At 43.1% G+C, this 25,994-nt stretch overlaps 1 protein-coding gene across 10 annotated transcripts in view; it reads right to left on the reverse strand.

Moving 5' to 3' along the window:
* The window catches only part of ARHGEF9 (Cdc42 guanine nucleotide exchange factor 9), a 279,050-nt gene that overhangs the window by 14,535 nt on the left and 238,521 nt on the right, over positions 1-25,994 (reverse strand). For all 10 annotated transcript variants that reach the window (XM_081897311.1, XM_081897309.1, XM_081897312.1 and 7 more), the window contains 3 exons: positions 21,729-21,858; positions 10,441-10,572; positions 712-955 (listed from right to left, as the gene is read on the reverse strand). In XM_081897311.1, the coding sequence (XP_081753437.1) occupies positions 712-955; positions 10,441-10,572; positions 21,729-21,858 (506 nt within the window). The remainder of the gene's footprint in view (positions 1-711; positions 956-10,440; positions 10,573-21,728; positions 21,859-25,994) is intronic.

A 25,994-nucleotide genomic window follows, 5' to 3' on the forward strand; every position in this document is an offset into this window, starting at 1 on the left:
ATATACAACTAGATCTCCCTCTCTCTCCGCCCAGGTACACCTCCCCCCCTTTACTTTTAATGAACACAATAACATGAGAAGAGCCTGCTGGATCAGGCCAATGGTCCATCTAGTCTGGTGTCCTGTTATCAAAGTGGCCAAGCACGTACCTCAAGCAGGACCCAAGTGCAATAGCACTCTCCCCTCCTGTGGTTTCCACTATGCACACATGCACACGACATTCTCACAAAAGAATGGCCAGACTGCCCAAGTAATGCAATCAGTGACCATTATCACCGCCTCCTCTGCTGTTGACCGCCTCCTTCAGTGACGTATGTATGATGGATTGGGGTGGTAGTCTTGAGCTATGGGGTGGGCAATTTCAAAAGTCTATATAAGAGCTTGCACACCAATGTTCTGGGTTCCTCCTCCCTCCTGCATGTGGTGAGTGAGCACCCTGTTGAACAGTTTAATAAAGATCAGGCTTACTGGCTGCTTTGCTTCTCAATATTCTCTGGTTGGCCTCTATTATTTTCCCCTACCAATAAGGAACCCACTTAAGGACTCTACACAGGTTCTTGGATACCCCATAAGGGAAAAAGGGCAGATTTTGTTTACAACATACCCTTTAAGCTCAGGTAGCAAAATATCTTGAGACGGTCCTACTGGCTAGCAACTAGTCTGGGGTATCAGTAGCCCAGCCCACCAGCTGACTTGACCTATGGGGCTCACCTATCTTTTCATCTTCTTGCACCATCTTTCTCTCCTCCCGAAAAGCTCTCAGCCACCGCAGCTTTTCCTCCAGCTTCTTGGCAAAAAACAAGTGCATTTCATCCGTCTCCTTGTTGCGAAGCTTGAAGGCATTCTTCATGCTGACATTGAAGTCGTCATCCCTTCCATCTTCGATATCCAAAACCTCATACCGATCCATATCAATGCGTCCTTTGTAGTACAGGATGTCTCTCCTTATCAGGTCCTATGTGGAAAGTTGAAAAAAAAAAGGAAGCCATTTTAGAATCTAGGTGGAGTTAAATACCAACTTAATGTCCTTGGGAGATTTAACAATGTAATCAAAGAGCAGAATATGAAATGCTGCTAATTAAGGTGGTCAGAGCTTTAGCTGCCAAGTGTTCTTAAACCTTATCCTTAATCATAATCCTAGAGCACTAGGAAATGGGATGTCTGGGTGTGACTGCAGCATTCTCTCAATGCTGGAGGTATGGAGGCAAGGATCGGATAGTGGTTTTCTATTCATCTATGAACTTCAGCCAGGAATCCACAACTCCACTTGCAAGTTTGCCAGGGATACCTTCTTTCCCTCTCCTAGTCTTTTGGTGAGCAACACATTCAGCACCCACAGAAATCCCTACCATAGGACACATATTCACTGTAATCTTCAAGCAGGGAATAAGCAGGAGTCCTTTGTAAGAAGCAGAAGAGACTTTCACTGTTCTCCATACCCCACACAATGGAGAGAAGATGCAATTCTCCTAAGAGCTCTGTTTATGCTAGACAGTGCAGGAGAGAGGACCCCAATCATATACTAGAATGAGCTTTACTTTGGCTTTTTTCCATCCTATGCTATCAACATCTTTCTTTTATACTCATTCTTCCAATGTTCCATTCTCTCTAAAAGTACAACCATTTGACAATGGAGGACATTCAGAATTGAGAGAAATCCAACAGGAGCCAAAACCAGTCTTTCCCTGAAGTTCAGACCTAGTTCAAACTGAGTTTGCTTCTAGAATCTGTCATTTCCCTTTTCCCAAGCAATGTTCTTTTTTGAAATGAGGGTGAATGGCAGTGAACACTGTCAACAACAAAGCCAGGTAGTCTAAAACATGCCCTGGAGCAGAGCTGGGGAAACTGTGGCCGTCCAGATGTTGATGGACTACAAGTCTTATGTACTGACTAATGGTTCTCTACTGCTGATGCGAGAGCCACAGGTTCCCTGTCCCTGCTCTAGAGCATCATTTCCAGCCAGGATGCACAGGACTTGTAATTTCCTATGCCTTAAATGTTCTGTTCTGGGAGGCAGGAGAAACTACACATTTCAAAAAGCCCAGCAGGAAATAGCACCCTAATCATACTCCATGACTGTCCAGACCATAAGGTTGATACTTACAAGGTTCTGGCCATTGTCAGCAAGCTCTTCCTATTGCTGATCTTACTCCTATAACTAGTTTGCTGGGGGAGCAGTGGGAGATGGAAACTGGAAGGGAGATTTCAGGGGGAACTCCTCAAGCCATGATTTTTTTTAGCTCTATCAAAAGAGCTTGGGATTGCAAGGTTTCAAGTGTGCATTTGGGATGTATATTTCCCAGAACTGTTTGCTATTTATTTCTAACAGTTTAGGTTTCTTAAACAAATTTCTCTCTGCTTACTGAGCAGCTAGATATGTCTGGCATAGCATAATATCCCTTCCTGCTTCTGACTTGCTTGCATTGCTTGAACCATCAGCCAGCCTGGCTGGTTGCTTATTCTTGCTCAGTGAATATGCCACACTGCAAATATTTGGAAAGATCTTACAGGAAATTCAACAGAAGGGTACCACAAAACTTGCAGATGTTAGCAAACACCCATCTTATCACAGAACATCTCCTATTCCTATCCACATAGCAAAATATAAAAGAAATCATCCAAGATTCAAGACATAACTGTTTCTAAGGTCTTAACTTCTGATGAACCTCAGTGCAGCCCAAATGAAAAGCAGGTCCTGGTGTATCAATCATTTACATGACCTGGTTCTAGAAAAGCTAACTCATCAGGAAAAAACACAAACCCACAAAACCGATTATGTAAAAAGGCACAACTTTATAAGGAGAAGCATACAATAACCCTTTAAAATTTAAATAGCTAATTTCAACAGAACTGAAGCAATGCTGTCTTTTACAAGAGAACCATAAACATATCTCAGGCTGTGCAATGTTGATCTCATGACCATTCAAGCAGCAAGGAGTTGAAATTTCTTGGAAATTTTGTGTCAAGGCTTTTGAAAAGCACCTTTTGAAAAGATAAATGTCACACTGAAATACTAATCTTAGCAGCAGGAACAAGTAGCAGACCAAACATCAACAAAATTTAATGGTGAAAAGTCCAGGAGAGGTTTTGGGCCAAGGGTAATCGGCAAATGATAATTTATTTAGACACAGACACTCATTTAGGACTGCTGGCACAGAGGTGGTGGTTAAAAAACAAACAAATCCCATGCTCTAGCTATCTGAATAGCTTTTTCATAGGAGCATTAGGGGAATCAGCTGAGTCAGCTGACCTACATGAGTATTAGGTGACTCAGCAGATAGCCAGTACAACCTGGTCAGCTCACCTACAGAATTATCTTGTTTGTAGGTTTGGGTGAGCACAGGAAAATGGTTGCTTAAAAAGCAGAATTCCTGGGGTGAAACTTTGGTTCCCAGTTGCATGGTTTTTAAAGGGGAAAAACAAGGACTAGGCACTTGAAGCTGGTGATGCAAGAAGGACTGACTGAGTACCAGCCAGAGCTTAAGAGAAAAGGGTAATGGGACTGTAGTAATCAACTTCCCCAGCCTAGCGCCCTCCTGATGTTTTGGGATATAACTTGCAACATCCCTAAGCAATGACTGTGCTAGATGGGGCTAGTGGAAATCCAGTCTTAAGTTCAGTTTACCCTCATTTCTACATCAGTTTATGATTTCTCTGTGGATGCATTTCCAACCTCATTTCTTTTAATACACACATTTCTCAGTTCAATTGTGTACATTAATTCCACTAAAATACATACTTGTATGCACTTTTCCTTAATATACACTTTGGGGGGGGTGCATTTTTCAGTTGGAAAAGTGCATCACAAAATTTGGAGGAGTGCAAATTTCAAAGGAAAGCTGTTTTTTAAATTCATGTATTGGTTCAGAAAGAATCCATTAGGTGCAAATGTGCATGAACACATTTCTCCTGCATTCCTAGTAAGGTGATTGTTCGGTAGGGATACAAATGAAGGACAGAAAAACTTGAGGGGAAAGGTGAGCAATCCAAGTATGAATATACAGTGGTACTTCAGGTTAAGAACTTAATTCATTCTGGAGGTCAGTTCTTAACCTGAAACTGTTCTTAACCTGAAGCACCACTTTAGCTAATGGGGCCTCCCGCTGCTGCTGCACAATTTCTGTTCTCATCCTGAAGCCAAGTTCTTAACCCAAGGTACTATTTCTGGGTTAGCGGAGTCTGTAAACTGAAGCGTCTGTAACCTGAAGTGTCTGTAACCCAAGGTACCACTGTACTTAGTTTGAGATGCTAATAAGACACCCAAATGCAAATATCAGAAAAGTGTGTGGTTACAGATAATAATAATGATGATGATGATGATGATGATGATAATAATAATAATAATAATAATAATAATAATAATAATAATAATAATAAATTTTATTTATATCCCGCCCTCCCCAGCCGAAGCCGGGCTCAGGGCGGCTAACAACAATCAAATAATCCGACATTCTAAAAACAATTCATTCTAAAAATTAATTAAAATCAAATTGATGGCAACCATTAAGCAAAATTCTGTGCAGATTGCCGGAGAAGGGAGTCAGGCTGCACCCTGACCAAAGGCCTGGTGGAACAGCTCTATCTTGCAGGCCCTGTGGAAAGATGTCAGGTCCCGCAGGGCCCTAGTCTCTTGTGACAGAGCGTTCCACCAGATTGGAGCTGCAGCCGAGAAAGCCCTGGCTCTAGTTGAGGCCAGCCTAACTTCTCTGAGGCCTGGGACCTTCAAGATGTTTTTATTTGCAGACCGTAAGTTCCTCTGTGGGACATACCAGGAGAGGTGGTCCCGTAGGTACGAGGGTCCTAGGCCGTATAGAGCTTTAAAGGTTAAAACCAGCACCTTAAACCTGATCCTGTACTCCACCGGGAGCCAGTGCAGCTGGTATAGTACCAGATGAATGTGATCTCGCAGCGAAGACCCCATAAGGAGTCTCTCCGCAGCATTCTGCACCCGCTGGAGTTTCTGGGTCAGTCTCAAGGACAGCCCCACGTAGAGTGAGCTACAATAATCCAGTCTGGAGGTGACCGTTGTGTGGATCACAGTGGCTAAGTCAGGGCGAGAGAGATAAGGAGCCAACTGCTTAGCTTGGCGGAGATGAAAAAATGCTGCCTTTGTTATAGCTGTAATCTGCGCCTCCATAGAGAGGGAGGTATCGAAGATTACACCCAAACTCTTAACAGACGGTGCAGGCACTAATTGCACCCCCGCAAGAGATGGGAGTGGCCCCCTCAATCCCATATCGTCCCGTCCCAGCCAGAGGACCTCTGTCTTCGAAGGATTTAACTTCAACCAGCTCCCACGTAACCATCCAGCCACAGCTTCCAGACATCTGGTCAGTGTGTCTGGGGCCGAGTCAGGATGGCCATCCATCAACAGATAGAGTTGGGTGTCATCAGCATACTGATGGCAACCCAACCCAAAACTCCGGACAAGCTGGGCGAGGGGGCACATAAAGATGTTAAAAAGCATCGGGGAGAGTATCAGACCCTGAGGCACTCCACACACCAAGGAGTGGCGCGATGACAATTCCCCCCCAAGCGCCACCCTCTGTCCCCGAACAGACAGAAACGAGCGCAGCCATTGAAGGACTGTGCCCTGGATCCCACGTCGGCAAGGAGTTCGTGATTGACCATGTCGAAGGCTGCTGACAGGTCTAGAAGAATCAGCAGCCCTGACCCGCCTCGATCCAGCTGCCTGCGGAGATCATCTGTTAGGGCGACCAGAGCCGTCTCGGTCCCATGACCAGCGCGGAAGCCGGACTGGAATGGCTCCAGAGCAGATGTTTCATCCAGAAACCTGCCAAGCTGTTCAGCAACCGCTCTCTCAATCACCTTACCCAGGAATGGAAGATTCGAAACCGGGCGGTAATTGGACAGATCTAAGGGATCTAATGATGTTTTCTTTAAGAGCGGGCGCACCACTACCTCCTTCAGTTCCCCTGGGAATATTCTTGATTGCCTTGTGGTTTACATTTTGTTTTTGTTTTGTTTTTTTGGTTATGTTTGCACTTTTTTGTTAATAAATCAATGAAACATTATTTTAAAAAACAAAGTAAGTGCAGAAGGCTTGAATTGAAATTGCATTAAAGGTACAGTATCTGGTCTTATCTTGCAGAATAAGGTAAGTCCAAATAATTCACCAATTCTGCATTCATTCACAGCTTCTTGAATAAAGTCTTTGTTAGTTAGTTAGTAAGTCTACACTTCTGCAATTGGCTTTTGACAGACCAGTTTTACATCTTCCTTTTTTTTTTTTTTTGCCTAGATTAGAATGTTTATGCTGTTTGAAGGAGCTCTCCAGGGTGCTGGTCTGTTTCACTGTGGCAGAGGTTTCCAACCTTTTTGAGTCCACAGCTCTCTTGACCAAGTAGCGTATTTTTCCGTGTATAAGACTAAGTTTCCCCCGTAAAAAATAGTGTCAAAATTTGAATAAGGAGGTTTCATTACAGATAGTATAGGATGCCAGCAAGGCGGTTATGAGAGGGCTATTTGTCCAACAAAACTCAATAAAAAAGAAAGAAAAGGGACATAACTCTAATATGACAGGAGATCCTCCATGATGAATTCTGGTGACCTTGGTATAAGTCTGATCACAAAACATGACCTGAAGTCATGCAGGAAATGTCCAGAGTTTCTCACATCTTGCATAAAGGTCAGCATGTGTAAATTTAGCTGTCAATACAGTCTATTCACCACCTGAATAGGAGCTATCAAGATAATGGTGAGATAATTTGAAGGCAGAGAGAAAACAAAGGATGACACTAGGATGATATTCTTTCAACCTAAAACCTCCAGATTTCAGTAGTTAGCTTGGCTCTCCTTGCTCCAACAAAAATAACTCATTCACTGTTCTCAAGGAATCAGCACATGTCTGCTTCACTTAAGGACAGGTATACTCCCCCCTCCATTGCTTAACATATTATTAGTATGAGTCCTGCTGGTAAAATTGTCATGCTCACTTCTGTAGGTTTTAAGAAGACGTAGGGATTCTTTCACTCTTTAGATCAAGGTAGGATTTGCTGCCTGCTTAAACTGTATTTTTACAGCATTTATGTAGTCTGTCATTTTCATTTTATATAATAAACCAAGCTCTCTTTGTTAATTTGTCTCTCAAGGATCTTAATGTAAAGCTATTTGTTCACCTTTAAAAATTACTGGTTGTCCATCTGGTAGTTAAAGAGATTCTTAGGATCACTAAAAAGGTAAAGGTACCGCTGCCTGTACGGGCCAGTCTTGCCAGACTCTGGGGTTGTGTGCCCATCTCACTTAAGAGGCCAGGGGCCAGCGCTGTCCGGAGACACTTCCGGGTCACGTGGCCAGCGTGACAAAGCTGCATCTGGCGAGCCAGAGCCGCACACGGAAACGCCGTTTACCTTCCCGCTGGTAAGCGGTCCCTATTTATCTACTTGCACCCGGAGGTGCTTTCGAACTGCTAGGTTGGCAGGCGCTGGGACCGAGCAGCGGGAGCACACCCCGCCGCAGGGATTCGAACCGCCGACCTTTCGATCGGCAAGTCCTAGGCACTGAGGCTTTAACCCACAGCGCCACCTGCGTCCCCCTTAGGATCACTAGCCCAAAACAAAAAGTATTGGATGTCAAGAACATTCATAAACGGACACACATTGTAACTCAAGCAAATGATCCCAAACCTTTATTTAGTGTGTATGGATGCACATGACTGCTGGACATGCATGTGAGTTCAGACACATACTGTAATAACTGGGTAAGTCTGACTTATATGCACATTTCACGCTCTAGGAGCAAAAAGCTAACTGAATTGTAGATCAACTTTGATCTAGAGATCAAAGACACATAACCCATACATTTCTTTAGAAATATACATGGCTATGATTATGAATGATGCAGTTATTTAAGAGTCAATGATAATTTGCAGTAAAAATAATACAAACCCTCTTTATTAATTTTCAAAGGGAAATTCCATTTTGAGCTCCTTGGAGGAAATGTGGGATATTTATTTATAATGAATAGATAAAATGTGAATGAGATGCAAAAATTAAGTCAGTGATAATTGGAGCTTAAATCTACGTTAAATAGGAACACCTTAATTTTTTTACAGTAGCAGATTGGTGATAACTGTTGAGTTGATTGTATTAAGAGCTGCAATGGAACCTCTGCATTAAGGTAACCCAAACTTTGAAACCCCCCCCCCCCAAATTCAGCAAACTGCATAAATAATTCTAACTGAGAGAAGAAACTTTGCTTTTAAAATCAAGCTGAGCTTTTGAGGGAGCTGCAATTGCAGGACCGTGGAATACAAACAGCTGTGTGTTTGAACTTCTTCCTCAAGTCTTAGTTGGCAGAGGCAAATTCAGAGTTCTAAAATTCAAGGAGGAATTCTGGAGAAGGGAATTTAGTTATTTTTACATGGTCCAATTAACCACTTCCTTTGAATGACTCACAAATTTAAAAATCAACAAAATGCTAACGCAAATGCAATCAAAGCTAAAAACAGCTGTTACCAAAAAACTCAAAAAAACCTTTGTCAGCCTGTCAGTGCAAAACCAGTAAAACACTTAAGAAAATAAAATAATTTAGAGATAATTTCTCCTAGAAGACTGTGACGACGACACCAATTATTGTTGAGGAGGATATTCTAACACTGTGGCATCACCACTGAGAAGGTTATTTCACTAAAAACTAGGTGGGAAAACCTTTAGAACAGCCTCTGATAAAGATCTCAGGGTCTGAGCAGGTATATGGAGGTGGAGGCCATCCTTCAGGTATCCCAACTAAAAGGCATTTAAGGCTTTGAAGATTAATACCAGTACTTTTCACCGTGCTCAGAAATGTCATGGTTATAAAACTATGCAAACCAGTATTACAATAGCATGATAATATTACTCAGGCGCTGTGTTTATCCCACAGCGACAGCAAACACAATAGGGCGAGTGAGTCATCTGAATGTATGCTCTCTTGCGCTCAGGAGCTGAATTAGAGGAAGAGTGAAACCCAATTCTATCACATCAAAGTTAATTGAATAATGTGGAAGGACCCCCTTTTGTCTTGCAAAGAGAATTACCCATCTCAACCCACAGGGCTTCGATATTGAACTTCCGACACCTTGACAGAAGAGACCTTATTAAAATTAATAAGCATCAACATGAAAGACAGAGCCATGAAGCCCTGAGATTCAAAGTCAATCCGTCAGAAGGAGTCACAGCTTTCCCTCATTGTGCCAATTCCCTGGTGGCAGGGAGGATGCATTCATTGTATCCTGATGTGCTCTGCTGACAGTGACATTACACTTCTACTTTCCGTGCTGCCCCCCCCCCCCCGATTTAATCAAATTATGCTGGAACACAGAAGTTGAAAATGCAGCCTCCTGCTCTTTTCATCAATAGATTTCCAATGAATTTACAAAAGAAGGCATTAGGACCTTTACAAAAGAACACAGATAAAGGGAGAAACTAACAGGAAGAGGTTATACAGAGACCCTACACGACAACTTGGTTATTTGACCCTAGCTTCCTCCCTTCCCACAGAATCCTTTATTCAGTTGTTTGCAGGGCACTAGGGCTAAACCTGAAATTTCCAGAGCTTTCCAAACTGTGTGTCGCGACACATTAGTGTGTTGACTGCAGTGTAACACGAACGCTCCCAGAGCTCCTCCTGGAGAGTTAGTTTAACCTCTGGTTTGCTAGTAAAACAGAATTACTGTGTCACAAAATAATGCAAAACTGAATTACTGTGTCACAACACAAAATGATGCATGTCCAAAAAGTGTGTCACCAACTTGAAAAGTATGGAAAGCTCTGCTGTACACCCTGAATCCCCCCACCCAAAACACCTAGTGTTAGACCAAATCTGACCATATTTTATTCTTTCGGGTTGAGGGCCTCTACCCAGAGTTTGGACTAACAACATATCTGAGCCATTTTCAGACTGAAAAGGATGAATAAGAAATTAAAGGAAGCCAACTGCAATAAGCAGTGAGTTATGGTTCACCAGGGGTGTCATAACATTCAAAGACTCTCCTCCTTTTCTGAGGGGGAAGTAGACTAAACCCTTGCTGCCTCCAGAGGGCAGCTATAGATTTCACTTGGATTGGTCAAACAACATCTGATCCTTTTATGGATGCAAAAGTCTGTATTCCCTTTTTTCCGCATTAAACTGCACATTGTTCATTAAAAATTCTATTTAATGCCAATTTTTCAATGTATTTCCCACAAAATACTGATTTCCAAATATATTTTGCTCAAGGTACTCTTTTCTAAATGTACTTTATCCTAAAAATACACATTTTAAAACACACGTTGGTAAGTGTTTTTGAGCTGAGAACTACCATATCACAAAATTCAAAAGTGCAAAAGTGGGTGAATATCTCTGTTCCAATGGGCACAGTATTCTGTGTGGCACAGATCAGGTAAGTCCTCACAGGAATCCACAAAGATTAAATTCTTCATACACCCCAAATTTCACTACCTTTTTGCAGAGAACCATCTGATGATCGAAGAGGAAGAAGACACGCTGCTGGCTTCGTCCATACGGCTGATAAATCCAGGACATCTCTCCTGTATAGATCAGCTCAGAGCTGCGATCCAAGATGTCCTCCCCCTAGAGGGTATAAGACAGATGGGAGAATAAATTATCCTACCTCTCTAATTAATGGGGCATCATTTGACAACAGGGTCCTCCTATGAAATGCAATGGAATATGGAACATAAAACAGAGGTAGAAAATCTTGCTTGCAGAATGGGAAAAATCAGGGAATACAAGTAACATGGACAGAAATTTAGTATGCTGTATGCAGAAATTTAGTTGTTTCAAACTTCCCACAGGGATTCACATGTACCAATGGATAATAGTACATACTTGAAAGTGATATGGTATTCCTTTTTTCCAAATTGAATGTGAATTTTTTACTTCAAATTTTGACATTTTTACTTCAAATCTTGACATTTGAGAGCTTTAAGACATATCCGCACTTCATGCTTTGGCAAGCCTTAAAAATGAAATCTCATAAATAGCTGTCAAAAGTACCATTATATGCCAACTCCATCTATAGGACAGATATGCAGTGAAAATGAAACACCATTGCATGCTAACATCAAATATTATCAGACACATCTACCATTACATGTCCGCTATCAAATACTGTCAGATATTAACTGTCAAAATGAAATATTGCTGTGAGATAATAAATTTAGCAAACAGTTCAGCCTCCTGAAAATATCAGACATCAACATTTGCAGGAGACAATTTCAGGTAACAAATTAACTATTCTAGATGTAGGGAGGAAGAATGTGTAAATCACAGGTGGACAGAAGATTGATCCCTGGGTGATTTTCAGTAGATGAGCAAGGATTCTTTTACCCTCAATAACAGCTGCAACAAACTTAGCCTCCACCTCCGAATTATACGGACTGTGCAAGGATAAATTGTTGGGTTCAGAACTCTTTACAGTGGTACCTCTGGATACGAACGGTATCTATTCTGGAGCCCCGTTCGCATCCTGAAGTAAACATAACACGTGACTGTGCATCTGCGCGTGTCACGTTTTGCTGCTTCCGCGCATGCGCGTGACGTCATTTTGAGTGTCTGCACATGTGGCGAAACCTGGAAGTAACACGCTTCATTACTTCCACGTCGCCGTGGAACGCAACCCAAAAATATTCATCCTGAAGCTACTTTAACCCAAGATATGACTGTAATTACAAGAGTTGTTTTCTCTCTGTGTTTTTTTTTTTGCTTTTTTTTTTGCACTAGGCTAGTGAATCATTGGAATCTAGCAATTACTCTGCTGCAAGCCTGCTGATACCTGATGTAAAGCCATCAAATGTCAGGAAGGAACTTGGATTATCAGGCACTGGCTTCTTCTTCTTTTTTACACTGGAACCAATAAAAGGATCCAGCATATCTTGCTTGCCTAGATAGACGATGGAAAGATGTGTACGTCTGTAGAAAGCTCTGTCATCTGCATGGTGGGAATGTAGCCTACTGTACAAAACTAAGATGTGTGTCTCTTGCTTTGCCCTCTTTCACCTTTGGCTCTGCCACTATGAGCCTGTGGCCCCCAGAAAACTGCCCACAAGGCAATGTGCCCCTTCATCTGAAAAAGGCCCCACTCCCATCCTTGTAGATCAAGGATGGGGAACCAGATGCTTTTGAACTCTACCTCCCATCAGGCCAGGATGGTGGAAGCTGGAGTACAACATCATCTGTAGTCTACACAATGGAGGCAAGAATCTTCTCTTCACTACTTTATATTAATTTTATGTTACAAATTAATCCATTTTTTCAAAGGCTTCTGTTTCCTTTTTTTAAAGAGAAATTATTCAAGAAAACACTTATTGGCCATCTTATGTTTTGGTCAGGAAAAAGGAGAAGAACCCCCTGCCTAACAAAAATAGAACATTTGCTCCTGGAGCCAGTTTTAGCAGTAGCTAAGGCCTGAGGACTTGAATGCCTCTGCAAGTGCTCCAAGATAATTAACTGAATCGAAAGTGTTGAGTCCCTGCAAGGGATGGAGAAATGAGACTGAGATTGAAAAAGATCAGGTTTTTATTACACTGAATACTTTGGGAGCCCCACTTAAATGCACTGTATCAAGGGTATAAATAGATGCATTTCAAATCTCTGTTTGCAAACATGTACAGACCAGCTTAGGTGAAAAAGCCGACAGCCTCAGAGGTCACTATGAATTCCATATGCAAAAGTACAGTCAGCATTTTTCCTCCAAGACACGGTGATGTGCCCTGCAATGGTTAGGTTGGAGGAAAGATGCTTTGGGGATGTGGAGCCTAACATATAGGGAAGGGGCTCCAGGATGCCTTCTTTTATTTTTTATTTTTTAAAAAAGACGTATTTAGTAGACTGCCCTGAATATTCAGACAATGTTTCCTCTGACACAATTCCCACACACGTAAAATAGATTACAAAGACACAATTTCAAACAAAATTTACATATGAACATTGAAAGTGTTTGTAATGAGCATAGTCAACACGAAACCCAAGCTGCCTCTCACACAGTGACCATTCAGCATCTTTCAGATAGGGGCTCTCACACAATGCCTTAAAAACACAATAGGTGACTAGAGTTCATCTAAGGACAGCTCGAAGGCAGGTCATCCATAGTTGCTATAAGTTCTGAAGCATACGCAAGACTCTGTCTCCTTGACCCAGATGTGTGCTATGTATAAACATACCAGTTTTCTCCTCCACCTCCCTAGGGAGACTGGTGCTTTGCTCAGAAGGTACTGGATTCTCTCCACATATTATATATCTTTTAGAAAGTGTGATGATGACATTTGGGGGGCAGTTAGGCAAAGGTTGTTAGTGTTCATGAATTTCGAAAATCCCATTGACATCAGTGGGGATGTTCTTTAGAACTTAGTCCATACACCATGCTTATAGAAGCATGGAAGAACAATGGGTTGCACTTGACCAAATTATTCCATGATCTCTGATGTGGGCTTGCAATGAAATGGTAAACCAATAATCCAGTACAAAGAATCTCCATATTTGGTTGGCAATTAAGTGTCCATGCCTGGTAAAAGGATGGTTTCTGTAGCCCTTTTCATTAGCAGGTTGGTCATGCATGACTGACAGCTTATTAGCTTCTGCCAGTGTGTTGCTTCTCTTTCCTATGCTCCACTTTGGGCCATTATGTGAGGCCTCTTTATACCCTCTTATCCCCCACATTCTATGCCTGGTTATGCAGAAAAATAGAGAACAACAATGCACTGTGGCATCCTGGGCCCTGATTCACAGCTTTCATCAGCAACAAGGATACTGACACTCAGGACCTCCAGGTATCACTTCTGCGATAGCCTCGACCCCCAGAGAGCATGGAGCATGAGACCTGCTTGGAGAGGATTGATTTTCTGGCCTCTCCCATGGTGGGCATAAGGGTTTTTGGATTCCCTAGTGACCCCTTGAGGAGAATGAGGAGACTAGGGTTCAAACACTGAACAGGGTTGAGGTCCACCAGTTTCCAACACTATTTTCAGGACATTTAAGACTTCCAATGGGAGTAAAATTTTGAGCTTACCTGATCATGTGAGGTGGCTGAGCATGGTGTGTGAAAGTTATTTTCAGCAAACACTTATCCAACTGACTGCAGCCACCCCCATTTCCTCATCTCAACACCCTCCCCCGAAAGGAGGGATTCTGTGGGTCACTTCCAGATGACCTGTTCATTGAGTATTTACCCTGGTTTGTTTGCACAAAGTTTGCAGACATCAGCTATTCTTTTAGAACTCATTTTGATTTGTCTGCAGAAAAGTGTGATGACATTGCATCAAGCAAATTTTATCCCACACTTTCCAGTGCATTTCCCAGTCACTTTCCTTATTACAAAAGGTCCAATTTTGGGAGGAAGTGGGTTTGTTAATCAACTTTAATCATGCAACCTGAATTTGCCTGTATGCAACTGAATCCCAAGTGAAAAGAGCAGCAGTCTGGAAGCACCCATGGCTTTCACTGAAGAGTGATAAGCTGGGTAGTGCAGACCACTGGTGAAATGATTCAGACACTCAGACACCCCTTGTCCACCTCAACAGTAAGGTAAGAGTGACAAATTCCTGGTACCCCACCCATGAACATTTCATCAAAAGTTCACTCCCCTTTTATCAAACAAAGTTCTTTTCTCATTAATTGGTGGAGAATGGTTGAAGGAAATTGCAGAAGGAGGGTTTTTTTGGCACTGCACCAGTTGCATTATTCAGCAAAACATGCCCTTTCCATGACTGAGCCTCCAGTGCTTTAATGATTGATTGATCAAAGTTTTGGGTGATAGAAAGATCAGAAAGAATGAAAAAAAGCAGGAGAAATACCATCTTTTTCATCAGCCTCATTTTTCAGACCCTCTGTTGCCGGAGACAGGAGTGGGGGATAAAATAACCTTCCTTTCTTGCAGAACCTGAGTTTCCCCCTCCCTCAAAAGGTTATCTCTTGTCAGACTGCTCTAGCTTTGAAAACAGGAAGTTTGCTGCATGCATCATATTTTTTTATTCACAACGGTCTTTGGATTTAATAATGCGGCATTAGTCCGCAGCCAGCTCTCACACATTACATAATTAAGGGCACGGAGGCTTCCATTAGAGGTTCCATAAATAACTGGAAGGTTTCTGAGCTAGAAGAAATTTAAAAGGACAGTGCCAATTACATTTTTCTACAGTTATTCATCTTTCAGTGAATTTAATATTACTGGAAAGCGCAAAAAATCACACCTCAGAGAATGAGAGTAGCACATTAGGTAAGGATAAATCTGGCTGGGCAGGGGGATAGAAAATTTGACAGATTAGATGGTGGAACCATCTGAGCTTCAGAACGCCGTTTCTCAGACAGAACACCTGTATTTAAAGTTAACTCTAGGGGCTAACATGGTGAGCACAAGGAAAACTGTAATCACTGACAGCAGAAGTTTCATAATAACAGGTCTTGAAACACAGTAATTTATTGAAAACAGAAAGCCAATACAGAATGGATCCCAGTTGCGGACGGGATCCATCTCAGAGCTCCGATCGGATGCCGAGGTTTCTGCAACCGGAGGGACCGCTTCTGCGCATGCGCATGGGGCAAAACACTTCCAGATTTGCCGCTTTCGCAACCCAAAGTTTACGTTACCCAAGGGTAACGTAAGCCGAGGTGCTACTGTAAACAGTTGAATCCAATGAGAGAACATATGTATTGTATTATGCTTGTAGTAGTGAAACCTCAGACACTGATTGGCTGAGCTGCTTCCTAAGGCACGGAATGTTCATATGCTCAGGGAATCAAACAGTTTGCGGTTCAGATTCTGGGAGGGAAGGACCAATAGGCTGTTTGGCTGAGATTAAAACCTCACACAGAGAAAGGCCAGGAGTGGCAGGAAGTCCCGGGACAGAGGCTAGCCTAAAGATGGGATGGAATGATAGGTGCAAACAGTGCTCCCCCCCCCAAAATGTTTAGGGGTTCTATCATTTTCCTACTCATATTGAAATACTGCCCCTTAATGAGGCCAAACTTAGATTAACAAAATGTTTAGGGGTATGCATACCTCTGTGTCTCCCCAGAAAAATAGCACTGGGTGCAAAGCATGAGAGAAGGCCGTGAAATGACAAAGAGAAACCTGAAGGGTAGCGGGTATCCAACAACACTTGAAGACCCAATATTGCAGAAGACTGGCCCAGACCAGGCTGTAGCTTTAGGAATTGAATGATATTATCACTACACTGTGACAACTAAGGAAAACCTAGGGGACAACTGTGTATATCCCTGAATTTGTGCATTTGTGTGCATTGAAAGCGGTGGGGAATTTCATATTTGCATTTCAACTACCAAAATCTTTTCTATGAGCCAATTGGAGCATAATAAACTAAGAGCATAAGAAGAACCTGTTGGACCAGGCTAATGGCTCATCTAGTCCATTATTCTGTCTTCATAGTGGCCAACCAGATGCCTGCAGGAAACCTGAAAGCAGGACCCGAGCACAAGAGCATTCTCCCCTCCTGTGGCTTCTAGCAACTGGTATTCAGAAGCACTACTACCTCCAAGCGACGGTGCTGCAGATGACACTCAAAATGCTGCAAATGACACCCACTGCACCATTTCACCTGCAAAACTTCTCCTTAGTGGCTTTTTAGAGCTGCTTCCCCATGTTAACAATTTACACAAGGCAGGCACTGCACATAAGGTGGAGCAAGTCACCTGAGATACTGACTTCCCCTCCCCTGCCTGGTTAGAGCATTAAGTCCAACAAATGGACCATCCTGAATAGGTCCCCTGGTTCCAAGTGGTCCCCCCCCCCCCAAGTAAACATGCTTAAGATTGTTCTGCACAGCTGATGACTACTGAGTTTTAGCTGCTCCCCGCTCCCAGTTTCCTTTCCCCTTGGTTGACTTCATAGCCATTAGTAGCTTACTCTCAATCTTGATAAGGCTAAAGGAAGATAAACTCAGAGAACAAAACCTGAGCTGGGCTGGAATTAAATGTCTGGTGGCGGGGCGGGGGAGAATACCACTATCTAGCTAACCCACGGGCATTTGTGTTTTGCAAAGGCCGACCCCCAAATTTAACCTTCAAACTACAGGATTAACAGAACAACCTTGAGGGCCAAGCAGAACTATGAATACTAATGCTGACACAAATAGGCCAACAAGCTTGCTTCTACTTCATGTTTCCAAATCCTTCCTCAGATAAGCCATGGTTGTTTTAGAGCAAGGGTGGCTAACCTGCTGGTACAGGAGCCTGATTACTCCTATCCCATAAAAAATATTCTGCCCTCTCCAGGTCCTCTGAAGATAGTGGCAGCAGGAAAAAAAAGTGTGGGAAACCCAGCTAAAGTAGACACAGTGGGTCACAACCAAGTAGCTCCTACTCAACATTGCATGGCTGACAATTGCAAAGACCACCAGGGGCATTGGTAGAGTTGTGTGTGTGTCCCAGACCGGGATCTCTTTCCCCTTCCCCTTTGAAGCATAAAAATGTAACAACAACAACAAGAAGAAGAAGTTGTTGTTACCCTGCACATCTAGCTAGGTTTCCCCAGCCACTCTGGGTGGCTCCCAACCAAATATTAAAAGCACAATAAAACATCAAACATCAAAAACTTCCTTAAACAGGGATGCCTTCAGATGTCTTCTAAAAGTCAGATAGTTGTTTATTTCCTTGACATCAGATGGGAGGGTGTTCCACAGGGAGGGCACTACTACCAAGAAGGCCCTCTGCTTGGTTCCCTGTAACCTCACTTCTTGCAGGGAGGGAACAGCCAGAAGGTCTTTGGAGCTGGACCTCAGTGTCAGGGCTGAACGATGGGGATGGAGGTGCTCCTTCAGGTATACTAGGTATACTAGGCCAAGGCCGTTTAGGGCTTTAAAGGTCAGCACCAACACTTCAAATTCTGCTTGGAAACATACTGGGAGCCAATGTTGGTCTTTCAGGACCAGTGTTATATGGTCTCAGTGGCTGCTCCCTGTCACCAGTCTAGCTGCTGCATTCTGGATTAGTTGCAGTTTCTGGGTTACCTTCAAAGGTAGTCCCATGTAGAACGGATTGCAGTAGTCCAAGCAGGAGATAACTAGGGCATGCACCACTCTGGCAAGACAGTCCACAGGCAGGTAGGGTCTCAGCCTGCGTACCAGATGGAGACATCTGCCCTGGACACATATGCATATATATTTGCCTATGCAAATTGCATACAAACCGATGCAGTGAGCCTGTGCTCCAGGTGTTTATAGAGGTTCAAAATACCTCTATTTGCCCACCTCTAAACTCTCTCTATGCTTCAAGGGAGCTGTGAGGCAGTTCATTAAATTAGGGTATGGATCAAGTTGTTAAGTCTCTTCGTGTTCCTTGTTCTCAGTTTTTTAATCACTCTGGACATACCCTTCTTTTGCCTCTGCACTCAATTCCTCTTAATTTCCTATGTTCCAATGAATGGATGGGTTGCCTGTTCAGGAAGCAAAGGGGTTGACAGGTGCAATACAGACCTGCAAGGGTAGGCAAACAGTTGCTGTTAATGCCATTGCATTATTATCCCTACAAATTAATTTCAATGCAAAGGAAACACAATGCAAAATGTGAGGGGATGTAATTAATTATGGAAAATTAGCAAAATGAATGCAAGAATAACAGTGAATGCCAATCGTTTTCATTGCATTGATCTCTGTTCTGAACAGGAGACAAATAAGTCAACCTTGGCAATTTCCAATCCCCTTTCCATTTTTGTCAGAATTCTCCCACATTCCTAACTGCACAATAGCCCTCAATTCATTTTCAAGGCATTACCCTTCAGCTTGGCCACCCTTGTGGCAAATTGATCAGTTCCTTAGGCAATTGAACATTCCTTGCAAACAAGCACCTGCTCAGCCAATTAATACAAGAAGTTTAATAGCCACAAAAGCACTACAGTACTCTCCTCTAAATGGTTGGTATGCTTGGAGTGCTTTCATCTTCAAACAGGTTACAGTTTTCTTTTTTAAAGTGACTTGTGTTTGGGCAGCCTCCCGAATGATTTGGAAAATTAATGTAAAAAAGAAAATCCCAAGGAGAGAAAATTGGCAGATAGCCACGGTTTGCTAAAAGTGAATGCCTCAAAGTAGTAATGGTGGTGGAATAAAAATAGCAATCGATCCAAGACAGAGGTCATATTATCCTTCCACCCATACATGAATATTAAGCATCATGAGGCTGAAATGTTCCTACACTGAGATTTTTTAAAAAAAAAAACAGCATGAGGATCCTTACAAATGAGTCACATGAGATTACAGGCAGGCATCAAGATACAGGGAAGTCACATCTGAGGCTATATTGCCTCTCAAGCAACTGCTTTTGAACACAAGCAATAATTCCAGGGGTAGCCAATGTTGTGCCCTCCAGATGTTGCTGGACTACAACTCAGCTGGGGATGATAGGAACTGTAGTTCAGCACCATGTTGGCTACCCCTGCAATAACCCACAATCAATCTGTTGCAAACTGGTTTAGCACTTGCGAGTTTTCTTTCCAAGTTATACTTCCACTCATCAAAGTGATGGGACTGCACTGCTTTAAAAAAAAAAAAAGGAAGGCTATTGGCCCTACATCTACTACCCCCTTTTTCCTACATGAAATCTGTGAGCCTGACTTCCACAAAGAGCCCTAAGAAGAGAGAGAGCAAGAGGCCTTGAAGGAGCTGCCACAGGTACCTGGAGAGAACTGAGCAGGCACAGGGGACACTTGTACACAACCTCTTCCACTCTGGTGAGATGGCTTGTATTTCTATTTAAGTGATAGCGATAGCTGCATATATACATGCAAAGCAACCTATGCAATTTCATGAAAAGTGTGTTCTGTTCTATTCTCCTTTTGGGGTTTGTGTGTGTGATGCATTAAGTGGCCACCCTGTGTTTGTGTGTGTGTGAGAGAGAGAAAGATGCAGGATTCAGCTAACACACACTAGCTCTTATTTAATCAGATCGCTTTGTTGCATATTTTAAGTATCAAAGCTTATATTTTAATGGGTTTGTTTTATTGGGTGTTTATAGTCACATGCTTGTGTGGTCTGTTTTCTATACTTGAAATCTGCTAACAAGCTTATATTGGCATCAGATGGCATATAATATAAATATATAAATCATTTTACTAACCAAACTCCTCATGACCGGTTAAATCTCTCTGGTGGTCTATCTCCACACTGTGGCAAAATAGCATTTGAGAGGTTGGGTGTGTCTCATTTTATCCTGGGACGGAACCTGCCTCCTAGCAGCTCCCTTAATCCCAGCAGAAAAATTTAAGGAATCTGATCATTCCTTTCATTTGCCCACACAGTTATTAAATATAATTGGCTGTGACAACCCACATAATTTCTTTACTTCACAGCTCATGGCAGCTTAAATGTGTCTGCTGAGAAATCCCCTGATGCTTTTTGTGTTGGGAGAGATTAAAGAGTTAAAATGGACTGCCAGATCTACTATGCCACAGTAACCATGGTGATAGCACGGACATTATAATAATCTTTTCTACCTGGTCATTATAACAACTGTATAACAATATGCAAGAATTGAGACCAGGTTTGCTTATTTTCTTCTTTCCTTCTGCATTGTCTTTATTAAATTGCATGCTATTTTAAATTCATTTATGTACTTATTTTAAGATGTTTATACCACCCTTTGTAATATATATCCCTGGGCAGTTTACAATACAAATTAAAAATGGTAAATACAGTAAGACAAAAGCAAGTGTAAATGGAAAAAGAATTATAACATTTTTAAATGACTTGGTAAGCGACTGTGTAGAGAATAGCAAAGTATTTGCCTGGTGCCTTAAAGATAACAGAGAAGAAACCAGATGTGCATTTCTTTGAAGAGGGGCCTCCATAGCTAGGCACCACAGGTGAAAAAGCCTGATCCTGCTTCCACCATCCACCTTATATCTGATGGCAAGGGTACCTGGAGAAGGACCTCAGTAGAAAATTGTAGCATGTGGGCATGTTGAAATGAGGGTAGGTACCTGGGGCCACAAACTTTAATTTGCTCAAGTACATTGGCAGAACATTAGTATGTAAGTGCAGTAAGTTAATAAACCCATCAATCAATCAATCAATCAATCAATCAATCAATGTGTCAGTTTCCTAGCCATTTCTACACAGAAGTAACATTAGCAGTCAAAACAGAGTCAGTCCAAGACATTTGGCTGCCGGGGGCAAAGGATAAGATGCCCTCCCCATTTTGCATAGAGAAGTCAGCTCTATGGGGACTTCAGTCTTTCTTTAGCACCGGCAATGGGACAGCATCCTCCATTGCACCCAAAGGCAGCAAGCTAGTTTAAGGGACACAGAGCAGATTGGGTGGCCTGCTTCATGCCCCTCAACATGTGTCACCTGAAAGGGCTCTCTCACTCTGCCTAATGGTAAGGCCAGCCCGGAGCCCAAGGAAATGGAATATACTAACAGATATAACAAACTGGCGTTTCAAATGAGTATCCCAAGGCAGCCCCCATGCATTGCAGTAATCTAACTTTGAGCCTGCCAGAGCATGTGGACAAGCTATCTAAACTCCATCAAGTGGCAGCTGGAAATCAACAGGCAAAATAGTGCTTTATACTACAGAGGTAGCTTGGACCTCTCAAGGTAAGCCCTAAGAGTCTTTCGGTGAGAACATCACAGGCTGCGTTTGTCACAGAGAACCTCCTACAAATGCAACCTCCCAGGTAAAAGTGCAATAACTGTTTGCCCAGAACATAAGACACTGAATCTGATCTGGAGCATCACACTGAACGATGGAAGAAAATTACTGTTCCGTGTGCAACATACCTCCCAGTCCAGAACTGAGGCCTGCCACTGAGCAATCTTGTCAATGTTTTCCAGTCTCCTTTTCCTCTCGTTTATCTGCTGAGTCACATTCCGCATAACGGCAAGAGCTGCAGCCACATACCTGTAATCACTATGCAGAAGAAGGGGGGGGGAGAGAGAGAAACCAGCCTGAGAAATGCAAATGGAAATTTTAGTAAGATACTCACTGGTAAGCTGCCTTAGACCAGGCCAGGGCATTGGTTCATCATAGAATCCGAGAGTTTGGAAGGGACCCCATAAGTCTACTCTGCCAGGCAGTGACCCTCTAGAGTCTTAGGAAGGGGTCATCCCCATCATCTCCTACCCAATTCTTTCAACTGCATTGAAACTGGAACCTCCTGTATGCAAAATATGTGCTATTACAAAGAGCCATGGACTCTTCCCCCATCCACTTTAGGCTGCCTTTGCTTGCTCATTCCACACAGGCAGTTACTCCCTGGCTCCAAGCAGAATTTTCTACCCAGCTGTGGTCTCATTATTCATTAGAATATCAAATCCAGAGCTCCATGGCTGGAGCCAGCAGAGAATACACAGTGCGTAAGTGGCCTTGCAGCCCCTGAAGACAGAAGAACGGGGGCCAGTCAGTTCAACTGTGCTGTAAGAGGTTTTTTGTGGCCACAGAGTGATTCAAGGAGTGCCATATGGCATCCTTCTCTGCCCTTTTAGCCCAGGCAGTGTTGGCTCTCACTGTTGATGGCCTGTGAGCTCTCTATGCAAATCAGAGGGGGATTTTTCTGCTTTCTGGATGTGTGTGTGTGTGTGTGTGCATGTGCATCATGACACAGAAAGAAAATAGCCTCCTGCCAGGGCCAGCAAGGACAATGAGCAGTCTTTTGAAAAAAGTGATGTTGGAATCAATGCTATTGATTTCTGTCTTATGCTTTACTTTCCATTCCAAGAAACCTTAATGTTCATCACAATTGGAGAGCCAGACAGGGCCAGCTGCCATCTCAGTGTCATCATAAATTTATGATTAACTCGGGACTTACTATTGACTGCTGACTAATGAGAAAAATGAAGAAGCCTGCTGAGCATATTTGCGTCCTGGTTGAGGCTGCACAGCTGCGCTGGCTGGAGACAACAGGAGGTGTAGTGCAAAATATCTGGAGGGCACCAGGTTGGTGAAGGCGCTCTGCAGAGTCAGTTTCCTTGTTGAGCAAGAGGACTGGAGGTGTACAGCTGTGGTTCTGAAGTATAGCCCTTTCCCCACTAGGGATGAGCATATAAGTATATTCCCAGTTCATTTTGGATGTCTTCGTTCATAAATCCACCCTGTCCCATTTCTGCTTCAATTTGCAAATTGGCTTTTACACCACACAAAGCTTCACTGTTTAGTGTGCGTGTGTGTTTTACAAAATTACGTATTTTATATGTGCCATGAGTTTCATGGGGATGTCATGGAGCAGATGGCCAGATCCTGAGGAGGAATGGGGAGAATTTTCAGAGATATGCAAAACCCAATGAATAGCTGGATCTGCACATTGATGCAAGAGGCATAGATCAGGTTGCTTTGTATCAAAGTCAGCCTGAATTCTTCAAGCATCTTTATCTCTGAGCCCCTCATCACTTGACACCACATGGCAGCATTTCCATCAGAATCTAAAATGAGGGTACTGGCAGAATTAATCTGTCAATTTTGGTTTTCTCTCTTATTTTTCCAAGTTCAGTTCTTATCCAGAAGAGGGTTTTAAAAAAAAAGTCATGATGAAAATTCATCAGTATTTTAGTGCAAATTTCTCCTTATATGCATAGTTTTGTAAACAAAATATAGGCATATCCCCCTGATATGTGTGATACATGCATATTTGCACACATTTCTTGACTGGAGAACAGCACGGCAAAATTCGGAAAAGTGCAGCTTTTGAAAGGCAACCATGTATCTGTTTTCATTTGTTTTGGAACAGGTGAATATTAGGGAGTTCGTATTTAAATTCAAACGGAACCCATTTTCTCTTCTATCCTCACTAGCAGCATCCTCAGTGCATCTTGACACCTGCCCCGTGCAGAATGTTCCCATGTATTCAGCTTTAAAATGAGTTGCTCATTTTAGCACAGAGTTTACTCTGGCCTCCTACAAGCACCTGGTGTGTTCCCACTCGTCATTATGTCAGATAAAAAGTACGCCAGTTCCTGCTATTTATTTATGGTTTTGTTGCAGCCACCCATGCTGCTTTTGCATGTGGAAGAATGTGTTTGTTCAGTGGAGGCGAGGAGATGTGTAAGATGGCAACTGGACAGACACTCAGTTCTGAGCACAGTCAGGCTCAGATCCCTGTGGCTGGAGAGGCTGCAGGTTGCAGAGGAGAAAAGCAAAACTGGAAACTGAGGCCAATGGCAGAAGCCAGGGCCAAAGGTTTGATGGATGTGAAGTACAACTAAGCAGAAAAGAGACTGGCAGGCAGAAGGCAAAAACCAACAGGAAGAAGTTGCAGGTGGCATCTGGCTGGGCAGAAAAGCATCCTAGTGGCTTCACTCAGTGATAGACAGCCCAAGCTGAGGCCACATTCACACCATACATTTAAAGCACACAGGATTCCCTCAAAGAATCCTGGGAACTGCCCACCGTTGTTGTAGCTCTGTGAGCAGCAAACTCTACTTCCCATGATTCTTTGGGGGAAGTCATGTGCTTTAAATGGCATGAATCCAGCTTGAGAGTGTGGTAGGCTTTGTAGCTATACAGCAGGGGAGGCTAACACTCTCCGAGTGTTGTGGAACATCAGCTCCCATTATCCCTACACAGCTAGTGTTAAGACAAAAGCCCTTACTTAGTCTTTGTGTGCCACTATGTGGGCAAATGCTTCTGTGCCACATGCTCACAGATCCGCTGATCAGCCAAATCAGTTTGGACCAAATTGTGCATATCTATAGTATGCATCAGGGAACATCAGAGTCAAGGGCCAAATATGTCCCTCCAGGCCTCTCTATCCGGCCCTCAGTACAGTCATGCCTTGGATCCCGAACGCTTTGGTATTTGAATGTTTTGGCTCCCGAACGCCGCAAACATAGAAGTGAGTGTTTGCAAATGTTCTTTGGAACCCGAATGTCCAGTGCAGCTTCTGCAGCTTCCGAATGTTTTGGAAGTCGAATGGAACGGATTCTGTTTGACTTCCCAAGTACCACTGTATTGTACCCAAGCTGCACCCCTCCCCAGCCTCCCTTTCACTTTCCCAGCTGGAATGTGTCCTTGAACCTGATGGTGCTTCTTGCTTTCCCAGATGGGGGATAGATGGTGGTACATAGAAAACAGTCCAGTGAACAAATGTATAATTTACATCCATTGCTCCACCCACTGCTGCCTCTAGCCCTGACCACCATTGGCATGTGGCCCCTGGAAGCCATTCCCAAAAGGGAATGTGGCCCTTGGGTTCAGATTCCCCACCCCTGCCTTTTGTGCTGCTGCCCTTGTTCAGTCTCACTGGCTGACATTGGTGGAGGGTTGGGGAAGGAAACGGAGCATGATGACATCACTTTTGGTATTTTTAGCTGTCAGCAGGAGAGAGAGCCAAAGGGGAGGCGATCCTGGGCTGCTGATCTCAATGGCAGCGACGGATGCTCAACGTCTAATTCCAGCCTAATTCACTCATTTTATTAGAGGTGTCATCATGACCGAGGTCCCCTCCCCACCTCCCCTCCATTCATTAATAAAATGAACATTTAGAAAGAGAGCCTGCAGCTTCAGCTGAACCAGCAAAAACACACAGATTAAAACCATCAGAGGAGAGGGAGGGAAGGCATTTGGCCAGGCCTTATACCTTAATGCCATGAAATTGCTCCTTGGCTTTAGGTGGACAGGCATCGAGTTGTTTGCAATGCTTAAGCAGGGAACATGGATGAGGCTCTCTGCCAGCCCATCCTATGCTAATTGGGGTTTCAATAACCAGAAACCTGGCTTCCAATTCAATGCCTTAGACAGCATCTTGTACAGTAAATGTGCATGGCTTGAAGAACAAAGCATTGTTGCTATTTATTTCCATTAGCTAAAGGTAGCTAATGGAAATAAATGGCATTAAAAGTCTTGATTGCCTAGATGGACACCAGAAAGGACCGTCTGGTATGGTCCTTGCTCTACAAACCCTTCATTATGGGAGACACAGAGATGTCCCTGAACTTATTTAAACAGCCTACCTGATGCTGTTGGTTCAGATCAGGGATGGGGAACCTGTCTGGGCTGGATCGTCATCTGTCCCCACCCCTTCTGTTTCTCATATGCAGACTATGAGTACAGTT

This window comes from Podarcis melisellensis (assembly GCF_964234715.1).
Source record: "Podarcis melisellensis genome assembly, chromosome: Z".
In the NCBI taxonomy this organism is placed as follows: domain Eukaryota; kingdom Metazoa; phylum Chordata; class Lepidosauria; order Squamata; family Lacertidae; genus Podarcis; species Podarcis melisellensis.